Source organism: Oratosquilla oratoria, chromosome 22 (assembly GCF_046742065.1).
Source record: "Oratosquilla oratoria isolate Oo_2021 chromosome 22, ASM4674206v1, whole genome shotgun sequence".
Classification (NCBI taxonomy): Eukaryota; Metazoa; Arthropoda; class Malacostraca; order Stomatopoda; family Squillidae; genus Oratosquilla; species Oratosquilla oratoria.
In genome coordinates, this window is record NC_134798.1 from 7858072 (window position 1) to 7871505 (window position 13434).

The following is a 13434-nucleotide window of genomic DNA, read 5'->3' on the forward strand; positions in this document are numbered from 1 at the left end:
GCTCGTGAGGTAGAGGGAAAGTAAGGAAAGAAGAGAGGGGGAGGGATTACTGGGGAAATGGAAGGTAATGAGGAGGTGGAGGAAATGGCCCTGACGGGCCGCCGGGTAGACAAAAGACCCCAAGACGAGTTGGATGATAACATGTCTAATAGGAATGTGAAGATTAGATGTATAGATAGGAGCAATATAGCAGAAAGTGATGAGAATATTTTCAAGGGATTTAAAGAGAGTGGGGGGGACTCAAACCCCCCCCGACTGACAAGACTAGAGATGAAGGTTGATAAGGTGATCGAGGACTTGGAGAGTAGGTTAGGTCATATGAACACCATTTTAAAAAGGGTTGAAAGATTGGAAGAACTGGAAAAGGCGAATAAAAACTTAACTGATGAAATAGAAGAACTAAAAAGACAGTTAAGAGAGGTAAAGGGGGAGAATGAGGAATTGAAGAAGAATAGTAAAGAAAACAGAGAAACAATAGCTAAAGAAAGTAAAAATTGGAAGCAAACCCAAGAAGGAAATAAGATTTCATTCACTGACATAGTCAAACAGCAATTGAAAGAACATACTGAAGACTCAGTTATTAAAGTGATGAGACAAAAGGAGAATATAGTAAGGGATTTAGCAGACAAGAAGAAATGTATAATTATATTAGGAATGGAAGAGAAACACAACACAGATAGAACCACAAGAATCAAAGAGGAAAATGAAAAAGTAAGCCAATTACTAGAATCAGTTCAGGAAGATGAACCAGGAATTATGAAACAAATCGAAGAGAAATTTAGACTCGGAAAGTATAGCACAGACAAGACCAGACCAATTAAGATTAAATTCAAGTCACAAACAACGGCAGAGAATATCTTATCCAAAACAGGGAAACTAGCAACAAGTGAACAACACAAAAAGATATGGATAAAAAGAGAAATGAATAAAGAGGAAAGAGAGGAAGAAAAGCAGAAAAGACTGGAAGCTAAGACAAAAAACGAGAACAGAACGGAGTCAGAGAAAGAGAGATTCTATTGGAGAGTAGTGAACATGAAACTAAGGAAGTTCGACATACAAAAGAAAAACATAAGGGAAACAGAGAACACAATGGAAGTGGCAGAAAACTAAGAGTGTCTTACACAAATATAGATGGATTAATAACAGGACTGAATGAGCTGAATGATTATTTGAAAGAAAAAGAACCGGACATAATGGGAATTGTAGAAACAAAATTAAAAGGCCCACTACCACCCAACAGTGTAGGACATGATGCATACAATTATTGGATTAGAAACAGAGAGAAAAAGCAAGGGGGTGGAGTTATGTTCCTGACTAAGAAGGATATAAACGTGAAAGGTGTCATATATGGAAAGAATACAGTAGAGATGATTATGATAGAAGTGGAAGACAGAGATAAGAAGAGCAGAAAATTTGTGATCAATTATGTGCCTCCGAAAACAGCCTCATGGGAGGAGAGTGAACATAAAAGTATGTTAGAGGACACAAAGATAGCATTAACTAAAATAATGGAAGACGGAGGAAGAATAGTTATGATGGGCGACTTTAATTGCAAAGAAATCTGCTGGGAAGAAATGACAGCAAAGAGTGGTGATGACTCATGGGGAAATGCTCTACTTGAGATGATTACTGACCATTCAATGACACAATGGATACAAGAGAACACTAGGTATAGAAATGAAGAAGAACCATCGAGGCTAGACTTAATAATTACATCTGAACCTAGAATAGTGGACAAGATTGAATATAAAACACCAATAGGTAAAAGTGACCACATATTGATTGAACTGGAACTTAATGAAGAAAAATATATGAAAAGAAATGAACAATATAGAAAAGGAAGAATGATGTATGAAAAAACAAACTTTGATAAAATAAGAGAATTCTTCCAACAAGAAAACTGGGAAGAAATATACAAAGAAGAAACATCAGTGGAAGAGAAATGGAATATTTTGACAAAAATTTACAAAAAAGGAGTGGAAAAGTATGTCCCAAGACAAAAACAAGAAAAAGAATATGTAAAATGCTGGTACAACAAAAGTTGTAGGGAGTTAAAAGACAAAAGAGACAAAGCCTGGACCAGATGGAAAAAAGACAGAAGACCTGAAAAATGGAAAATATATACTGGTTATAGAAATGAATATGTACAAAAGTGCAGAGAGAAAAAAAGAAAATATGAAAAAGATGTTATAGAAAAGTGTAAAGATCAACCAAAACTATTCTACAGATTTGTAAACAATAAACTGAAAAACAAACAAGACTTGGAGAAATTGAGACAAGGAGGAGTTGAATACACTGAGGAAATGGAAATGGCAGAAATTATGAACAAACATTTTAAATCAGTGTTTACAAGGGAAAATATACAACCTGAAGAGATTGAGTGGAAAGAAAAAGTCCCCCCTATGGAAGAAATAGAAGTAACAAAGAATGAAATATTGACACACTTGGGTAATTTTGATGTCAGAAAATCGCATGGGCCAGATGAAATAGCAAACTGGATTCTGAAAGAATGCAGGAATGAACTGGCAGACAAAATACATAGCATAATAAGCAGTTCCTTAAAAGAAGGAAAAGTTCCAGAAGATTGGAAAAAAGCAAATATAGTACCTATATATAAAGGAGGAAATAAAGAAGAACCTACCAATTATAGACCAGTCTCTCTAACAAGTACAATAGCAAAAATTTGTGAAAGAATTATCAAAAGTAGATGGGTAAAATACTTGGAAAAAAACAACGTACTAAATCCAAGGCAATTTGGATTCAGACAAGGACGGTCATGCGTCACCAATTTAATATGTTTCTATTCAAGGCTAATAGATATAATACAAGAAAGAGATGGATGGGCTGATTGTGCATTTCTAGACCTAAAAAAAGCTTTTGACAAAGTACCACATAAGAAGTTGCTTAAGAAATTAGAATATGAAGGAGGAATACAAGGTAAATTGCTAAATTGGATGGAAGACTTTTTGCAAGAAAGAAAAATGAGAGTAGTGATAAGAGATCAGCACTCAAAATGGAATGAAGTAATAAGCGGTGTCCCGCAGGGAACAGTTCTGGCACCAATAATGTTTGCTATATATATTAATGATATGGATGAAGGAATTGAAAGCTATATGAGCTTCTTTGCAGATGATGCAAAACTACTGAAAAGAGTGAAAACTGAAGAAGATTGTGAATCACTACAGAGGGATCTAAATAAAGTACAAGAATGGAGTAGGAAGTGGGAGATGGAGTTCAATACAAAAAAGTGTAGTATAATGGAATTTGGAAAAAGCAAAAACAGAATAGCAGGATCATATAATTTGGGAGAAGAAGGAATAAAAAAAGTAGAAAATGAGAAGGACCTGGGAGTCATTGTTATGAATAATATGTCACCTGAGAAACATATAAATAAGATTTTTGGAGAAACTTATAATTTAATAAGAACAATCAAAGTGGCATTTACATACCTGGATGAAGAAATGGTGAGGAAAATCCTAATCACCCTGATAAGACCAAGATTGGAATATGCAGCAACGATATGGTCACCAAGTACAAAAAAATGTATAAAAAAACTTGAAAGGATACAAAGAGCAATTACAAAACTGGCACCAACACTCTCAAAACTATCATATGAAGAGAGACTACAAAAACTTAAACTACAGACACTAGAGCAAAGAAGAGAGAGAGGAGATTTGATAGCTATTTACAGAATCATGAAAGGCATAGAAATTACTGATAGAGAGAATCTGATAAAATGGGATGACAGAAATACAAGAGGACACGGAAAGAAAATAAAAAAAGACAGCTATAGAAGAGATTTGAAAAAGAACAGCTTTCCTCACAGAGCAATAGACAGTTGGAACAAGTTAGATGAGAAAGTGGTGTGTGCAAAAACAATACATGAATTTAAAAATAGTTTAGATAAAATGAGATATGAAGACGGGACCCCACGAGCATAGCTCCCCTTCCCGTAAAATACAACTAGGTAAATACAACTAGGTAAATACACACACACACACACAAGATAAAATGAGTTTAGATAAAATGAGATATGAAGACGGGACACCACAAGCATAGCTCCCTTTCCCGTAAAATACAATACACACACACACATACACACACATTTGTGAGAAAATCATCAAGAATAGATGGGTAAATCATCTGGAAGATAACAACATGTTAAACCCAAGACAATTCGGGTTCAGACAAGGTAGATCATGCACCACAAACTTAATATGCTTCTACTCAAGACTAATAGACATAGTGCAAGAAAGAAACGGATGGGCTGATTGTGCATTCCTAGACTTGCAAAAAGCATTTGACAAAGTACCACACAGAAAATTACTAAAAAAAAATTGGAACACATAGGAGGAATACAAGGGAACCTACTAAAATGGATGGAGGACTTCCTGACTGGTAGAAAGATGAGAGTAGTGCTCAGGGAAAAATATTCAGATTGGAAAGAGGTGATCAGTGGAGTACCGCAAGGATCTGTACTGGCTCCAATAATGTTTGCTATCTATATGAATGATATGGACGAGGGCGTGAACTGTTACATGAGCTTCTTTGCTGATGACGCCAAACTGTTAAGGAAAGTAGAAACTGATAAGGACTGTGAAGCACTGCAAGAAGACCTGAATAGGGTATGGAACTGGAGTCAGAAATGGGAAGTGGATTTTAATACTAACAAGTGTAGCACAATGGAGTTTGGAAAAAGCAAAAACAGAATATCAAGAAAATATACAATTGGAACCAAGGAATAAAGAAAGTAGGATCCCAAAAAGACTTGGGAGTAATTATCACAAACGACTTGTCCTATGATATACAGATTAACAAAATTGTCAGGGAGACTTACAACTTGCTAAGATCAATAAAAGTGGCATTTGCTTACTTGGACAAAGACGTGATAAAAAAAATTTGGTTACATTGATAAGGCCTAGACTAGAGTATGTGACATTGAGGTTCCCCAGTACAAAAAAGAACATAATAGAAAGACTCCAAAGAGCAGCTACAAAAATGGCACCTGCACTTGCAAACCTATCATACGAGGAGAGATTGGCTAAACTGGAGCTACCGACACTGGAGCAAGGAAGAGAGAGGGGAGACCTACTGACCATCTACAGAATCATCAAAGGCAGAGATATTTCATAGAGAAGAATTACTAAACTGGGACAAGAGAAACACAAGAGGACATGGAAAAAAATTAAGAAAACATAGCTATAGAAGAGAACTGAAGAAAAACCGTTTTCCACAAAGAGTTTTGGACACTTGGAGCAAACTGGATCATGAAATAGTATGCGCAAAAACCATTCACGAGTTTAAAAGCAAACTAGACACAGAGATACAATGGCGGGACAACACGAGCATAGCTCCCCTTCCCGCAAAATACAACTAGGTAAATACAACAACTAGGTAAATACACACACACACACATACACACATTCACACATTCACACATACCTGGAAGAAAAATCTATACTGAACCCAAATAAATTTGGATTCAGACAAGGGAGATCATGTACAACAAATCTGATCTGCTTTTACTCAAGATTAGTAGACATAATACAAGAAAGAGATGGATGGGCGGACTGTGTTTTTCTGGACCTGCAAAAGGCATTCGATAAGGTACCTCTTAAGAAATTAATAAATAAGATAGAATCAAAGGGTGGAATCAGAGGAAAATTATTGGAATGGATGGAAGACTTCCTGATTGGGAGGAAAATGAGAGTTGTAATTAAAGAAAAATTCTCCAACTGGGAAGAAGTAAAAAGCGGTGTCCCGCAAGGATCGGTACTGGCCCCGGTCATGTTCGCCGTATACATTAATGACATGAATGAAGGCGTGGAGTGCTATATGAATTTTTTTGCAGATGATGCAAAATTGCTTAACCACTTCAGTACGGGACTTAAATCTCGCGGGCAGCAGCCAATGCCAGCCGTATGACGTCACGTAATAATATTCGCATCATAAAATATAGTCGCCGCTTATATCGATCGTTCTCTCTTTCACCCGCAAATTTTGAAAACCACAGAGAATGGGATTCAGGGCGCATTTGGGAGAATGTAAAAACACAGGGGCGACTACAATAAATATAATCAAGACGCCGATATGGCAGCGTCGCGAATCCACTTGCTCCTCATGACGCCTACGTGTGCGGCACCATATGGAAGGGGTTAAGGTAAAAAACGGAAGAGGACTGCAACTCATTGCAACAAGATCTGGACACGATATGGAATTGGACTCAAAAGTGGGAAGTGAAATTTAATATAAAGAAATGCAGTATAATGGAATTTGGAAAGAGTAAAAACAGAATATCAAAAGAATATAGAATTGGAGAAGAAAAAAGAAAAAAAGCAGACTCTGAAAAAGATCTTGGAGTGATGATTGGAAAGGACATGAAACCTGATAAGCATGTAAATAAAATATTCGGAGAAACCTACAACTTATTGAGGTCAATCAAAATGGCATTTACTTATATGGATGAAGAAATTATAAAGAAAATACTAACTACACTAATAAGACCAAAACTTGAGTACGCAGCATCACTTTGGACACCCAGCACCAAAAAGAATATTAAGAAACTAGAAAGATTACAAAGAGCGACAACCAAACTAGCACCGACTCTCACTGAATTAACATATGAGCAAAGACTATCCAAACTGAACCTACCAACACTGGAACAAAGAAGAGGAAGAGGAGATTTGCTGCCTATCTACAGAATAATGAAAGGAATGGAAGTTTTAGACAGGAACGACCTGTTAGTGTGGGACAACGGTAAAACAAGAGGACACGGAAAAAAACTGAAAAAAGATAGTTAGAGAAAAAACTTGAAAAGGAAGAGTTTCCCACACAGAGCGATTAATACATGGAACAAATTAGACAACAAAACAATATGTGCAAACACTATACAAGATTTTAAGACAAAACTTGATGCGGAGAGATACAAAGATGGGTCACCACGAGCATAGCTCCCCTTCCCGTAAAATACAACTAGGTAAATACACACACACACACACACACACACACACACAGCTATTTACAGAATCATGAAAGGCATAGAAATTATTGATAGAGAGAATCTGATAAAATGGGATGATAGAAATACAAGAGGACACGGAAAGAAAATCAAGAAAGACAGCTATAAAAGAGATCTAAAAAAAACAGCTTTCCTCACAGAGTAATAGATAATTGGAACAAGTTAGATGAGAAAGTGGTGTGTGCAAAAACAATACATAAATTTAAAAATAGTTTAGATAAAATGAGATATGAAGACGGGACACTATGAGCATAGCTCCCCTTCCTGTAAAATACAACTAGGTACAACTAGGTAAATACACACACACACACACACTCACACACACAAAAAAACTAGAAAGAATTCAAATAGCAATGACAAAAATGGCACCAACACTTTGCAATTTGACATATGAGCAATTTGACATATGAGCAAAGATTGGATAAACTAAATCTACCAACCTTGGAACAAAGAAGAGAAAGAGGTGATTTGCTAACCATCTATAGAATTATGAAAGGGATGGAAATTCTTGATAGGGATAACATAAAATGGAACAAAAGAAATACAAGAGGACACGAGAAGAAACTTAAGAAGGACAGTTAAAGAGGAGATCTGAAAAAGAATAGCTTTTCACACAGTGATAGATATCCGGAACTGACTGAATGAGGAAAAAGTGAGCGCTAAAGCTATTCATGACTAAGGAAAAACTGGATGCAGAAAGATACAATAGGTCACTACGAGCATAGCTCTTTTCCTGCAAAATACAACTAGGTAAATGCACACACTGAGCTCTCTTCTGGGAGGGAAATAGCTGTCGATCATGAATCCAACATGTGATCCAAGACCATGGTGAACCATGGTAAAAAAACACACACACATACAATTACAATAGCAGAAATATGCAAAAAACTTATCAAAAGTAAATTGATTAGAATATTTAGAAGAGAATAATATACTAAATCCAAAACAATTTGAATTTAGATGTGGAAGATCATGTGCCACAAAACTTAATTTGTTTTTACTTGAGATTAATAGAAATAATGCAAGAAAATGGTGGATGGGCAGATTGTACCTTCTTAGACCTACTAAAAGCATTTGATAAAGTACCACACAAATAGCTACTAAGAAAAATTGAAACAATAGGTGGAGTACAAGAAAAGTTATTGGAATGGATGGAAGATTTCATGAATGGGAGAAAAATGAGGGTGGTACTTAGAGACAAAAACTCGACCTGGAGTCCCACAAGGTTCTGTATTGGCTCTGATAATGTTTGCCATATATGTAAATGACGTGGATGAAGGTGTGGAATATTATATGAAATTCTTTGCAGATTATTTAAAACTACTAAAGAAAGTAAGTACAGAGGAAGATTGTGAATTACTACAAAATGACATGGACAAAGTCTGGGAATGGAATCAAAAGTGTGAAGTGAACTTCAACATCAAGAAATGTGGTATAATGGAATTTGGAAAAAGTAAAAATTGAATATCGGAACAATATAAAGTTGGTACAAAGGAAGTTAAAAAAGTTAACATGGAAAGGGACCTAGGAGTAATTATCAGCAAAGACAAGCCACCAGACAAACATATCAACAAAATAGTTGGAGAAACATTCAATTTACTAAGATCAATAAAAGTGGCCATTGACTACCTGGACGAAGAATTGGTAATAAAATATTAGTTACATTGATAAGACCAAAATTGAAGTATGCTGTGACACTATGGACACCCAGTACTAAAAAGAATATAAATTAGAATTCAAAGAGCAATGACAAAGATGGCACCAACGCTCTCCAAATTGACATATGAACAAAGATTGGCCAAACTCGAACTACCAACCCTGGAACAAAGAAAAGAAAGAGGAGATCTACTGACCATCTATAGAATTATGAAAGGGATGGAAGTCCTTGAAAGAGATGATTTATTAAAGCAGGATAAAAGAAAACAAGAGGACATGAAAAGAAACTTAAAGATAGTTATAGAAGAGATCTGAAAAAGAATAGTTTCCCACACAGAATTTGGATATCTGGAACAAATTGGATGAGGAAACAGTGAGTGTAAAAAGTACACAAGAATTTAAGATCAAACTGGATGCTAAAAGATATAAAGACAGGTCACTACGAGCATAGCTCTCTTCCCATAAAATACAACTAGGTAAATACATGGCTCGATGGCGCAGTGGTAGCGATTGTGGCTGCCACTAAGGTGGTCTAAGTTCAAATCCCACCCAGGGATGAAATCATTTCAGTATCGCTGTGCTGCAAGTTGTTACTCCAACTCTTTTGGGCAGGGAGTTGGATGTGTGTGTGTGTGTGTGTGAGGTCACAGCTTTACCCATAGATTGGTCATACATGAGCTCTGAGCTCTCTTCTGGGAGGGTAGTAGCTGTTGATCACGAGTCCAACACATGGTCAAAGACCATAGTGAATTACACACACACAAACAAACAAACAAACAAACACATGTATTTCCTTTTCAATATCATTTTCCCGATCTCCCTTGTATCAGTTTCTTGTGTTAATCCTTTAAAAGTTAGTTGAATATTTTGTTACTCATCATTGTTCCTTTATAGTCATATTGTTTCTATATTCAGTGATTTTACATCATATATATATGTGTATATATATATAATTTATTGAAGCACTTCCATTTTCACCATTTGCTAGTATTTTTGTTATGTGCCAGTCTAATAAAAAAAATTCTGTTTATACTTACCTTTAATCAGCTGTACTGTCACCATTACTTCCTGTTCTTCTCTCTAGATCTGGAATTTTTCCTATTGATTGCTTTGTCAGTATTCTTTCTTATCTCATTATCTAAGGACTCTGCAAGTTCACTTGAGCACATTAATATATGTATTGAGCAATGTATGAATGTATGTATGTAGACATATTTAGTTGCTATTTCCAAGTATTCTTATTGATTTGCATTTACTCTAGTGTTTCATTGCCTTGAGTTATTTTCACAGTATGTATTTATACAGTCACTCACCTCTTTTTCTTGTATTCAATTGCCTTGCACTTATCTGTATTCTTTGATGCCTCTGAGTTCCTCATTTCTCTCAAACTCATATTATTGTGTTTATTTGCATTCTTTGATGCAGGTTGCTAGTGTGGGTAAGTTCTTATCACGTGAGGAACTCTTTCAGGTGCGGGAATGCGTTGCATTGATCCCAACTTGCTCCTGCTGAAGGCTACAAGTCAGGCTACCCTCATCTGCCTGGACCAGTGCCTAGGGGTTCTCAAGTCCCAGCAGATGGCCACCCCCCTACCTCTTGCCTCCACCCCACAAGCCCACAGTGCCACCATCACCACTACCACCACCACATCCACCACAACCACCATGTCGCCTCCGTCGGCTATACAAAGGTTTGGTGAACTGAAGTTTGAATGGAGTTTGGCAGTGTGTCGGCTTTTGTGCTTACACTTCTGCGCTACTGGTTTCTGGCTATGACAAAAGGACATAGAGGTGGTTTTGACATCAGTATGCTGATTTGGTTGTAATAGGAGTATCATTTCATTTTTTTTTTTTCAAATTATTTATCAAAAGCAGCAATGCCACACAGACAGAATCAGCATTTTTTCTTCACATTCTTTTCTCTTTTTTTCCAAAAAATAAACTAGACGGGATGAGATCTTAATCTTGTTGGGTTATGTGTCACAGTATCCAACAACAACATTGCCACTGATGTGCCCTTCATCATGATTTAAGAAGGAAATAGGCAAGAACTGGTTTACCAACAGAGTGGTTAACAAATGGAATAGACTTAGTTTCCATGTAGTGAATGCTGAAACAATTGGTCGTTTTAAGAGAAGATTAGATAATTTTATGGATAGGTATGACAGGTGGTAAAAGACATGGAACTGCCTAGTGTATGCCTTATGGTCTCTTGCAGTCTCCTCCATTCTTATGTTCTAATGTAATTCTATAATTCCTGATTGGGTTTTTAAGGTCAGTGACATGGGAGTCTTTGGATTTAACTGTGCACTAGGTGGAGGTTATTCCAGTAGATGAATTGTCTCTTGGAGAAATACTGATAGTCATGAATTTGAAATAAGCTCAACTCCATAACAGGTTACCTCACAGCTGAATAAAGTAATTTTGAGAGAAAACACTGAAAGTGTATATTAGTAAATAAAAGAAGTGAGGCATGAATATTTTAAGAATACAAAAGATAAAAATAATTGTTGTGTGTGGAAATCACAAAATTACAAGACTTGTGAATTTGAGCTCAGTCCAGGTGGACATTATACATGAACTGAGATTCACATTTGACAATTGGAAACGCATAGATGGGATCCCCATGCATGCAGCTTCCCTCCTATATACTACAATAAGGTAGATACAAATAAATACAGATAGGCAAAAATGAAAGCGGATGTGAAATGGGGTAAGAGTATTCCAGAAAATTTTGAAAGTAATAAAAAGATGTTTTGGAAGGAAATTAAGAGAGGAAGGGGAGATGAATCAAGTAGAGAAAAAAGATGAAAGGTGCAGATGAAAAGATGATAATGGAAGAGATGGCAGTAAGAGGAATATGGGCAGAGTATTTTAGGGAGTTGCTAAATGTGCCTTTGCTGAAATAGTGTAATGAGAAATAGACATTTGGAAATGGATGCTGAAAGGAGATTGTATGAAGGAGTGATTGTGCTGACAGCACTGTATGGGGCAGAAACATGGAACATAAGAGAGGAGGAGTTTGAATGTGTTTGAGATGAAATGCCTGATAAGTATGGTAGGGGTTACTAGGCTGGATAGAGTGAGGAATGAGGAGGTGAGGAGGAGAGTGAAGGTGGAGAGGGAGTTGGGAGATATGGTGAATGAGAGTATTGGGATGGTTTGGACACATGGAAAGAATGAGTGAAGAAAGATTAATAAAAGGGGTGTGGAAGGCAGAGGTGGAAGGAGTGAACATGAGGGGATAATCAAGGATGAGATGGATGGATGGGGTAAAAGGGGCATTGGGAAAGAGGGGAATGTCTTTTGAGGAAGGAAGAAGACAGAAGATAGGGTTGAGTTGAGAATGCTTGTGTATGGATGATGCTGTGATGCATGGAAGGGAGTGGGTGGGGAATGGGTGTGTGAGGGAATATGTGTGAATGATATTTTGATGCCTGAAGGGATTTCTACCCATCTTCTTTTTCCAAATGAGGGTATAGAGGGGGGTCGCTGATTAAATGAAGCATCCTTGTTGTAGATGTGCTGTTTCTTTCTACATTGCTTCTGACCCATTTGGGAATGGATGCTGAGAGGAGATTGTATAAAGGGGTGATTGTGCTGACAGTACTGTATTGGGTAGAAACATGGAACATAAGATAGGAAATGTTTAAATGTGTTTGAGATGAAATGCCTGAGAAGTATGATAGGGGTTACTAGGCTGAATAGAGTGAGAAATGAGGTGGTGAGGAGGAGAACAGGGGTGGAAAGGGAGTTGTGAGATAGTGTTGATGAAAGAGTATTACAATGGTTTGGACACATTGAAAGAATGAGTGGAGAAAGATTAGTGAAAAAGGTGTGGAAGGCAGAGGTGGATGGAATGAACATGAGGGGGCAACCAAGGATGAGATGGATGGATGGGGTAAAAGGGGCATTGGGAAAGAAGGGAATGTCATCAATCCTATCTCCCAACTCCCTTTCCATCCCTGTTCTCCTCCTCACCTCCTCATTTCACACTATTCAGCCAAGTAACCCCTATCATATTTCTCAGGCACCTCATCTCAAACACATTCAAACTCTTCCTCTCTTCCTTTTTTATGTTCAATCTTGTTTGGATTAGTATAAAACAAGTTTAATCTCCTAGGAGACAGCCTTCAAACATGTAATTGACAACCTAAAGCTAAATAGAAATCCTCAGACTGAAAATCATCGATCTGCCTTCAGCCCAGTGATTATTATAACAAAACTTATCTTGGCTAATGCCACAAGATTTTATTCAGCTTAGGGTAATCTGTCACCCATAAGAGAATGAAATATGAGTTAGGGGAGATTTAATCCATTTTAGAAGGGTAGTAATTGAAAAGATATTAACCGCTTCCATATGATGATGCCTACATAGGTGTCATGAGGAGCAAGTGGGTATATGAGGATGCTGACATTGGCGTCTTGATTATGTTAATTTTGTAGTTGTAGCTGAGTGACCCCAAATTCTGTGAATTGGCTTGCTTGTGTTTTCTGTGTTTATTATTACTCAGAGTGAAAGGGAAAGAGTAAATCAACTGTGACTTTATATTTTATAATGCAAGTATTGTGATGCACCATTGAATCAGCGTACATCAGGCATCCGATGCTGCGAGTGAGAATTTGTCTCTAATTGAAGAGGTTAAAGTGGTGAGAGAGATAGGTGATGATTTGTTTCTACACAAAGTTGGTATATAGGGCAGGGTTTATCTATCAGCAGAAGTTAGTTTTTTATGTCTCTTTCCTTTTTAGGAAGATAGG

General features: G+C 36.9%; 1 protein-coding gene across 7 annotated transcripts in view; it reads left to right on the top strand.

Moving 5' to 3' along the window:
* The window catches only part of LOC143037418 (oxysterol-binding protein-related protein 11-like), a 174189-nt gene that overhangs the window by 98598 nt on the left and 62157 nt on the right, over window positions 1-13434 (top strand). For all 7 annotated transcript variants that reach the window (XM_076205570.1, XM_076205575.1, XM_076205576.1 and 4 more), the window contains one exon: window positions 10145-10364. In XM_076205570.1, coding sequence (XP_076061685.1) covers window positions 10145-10364 — 220 coding nt within the window. The remainder of the gene's footprint in view (window positions 1-10144; window positions 10365-13434) is intronic.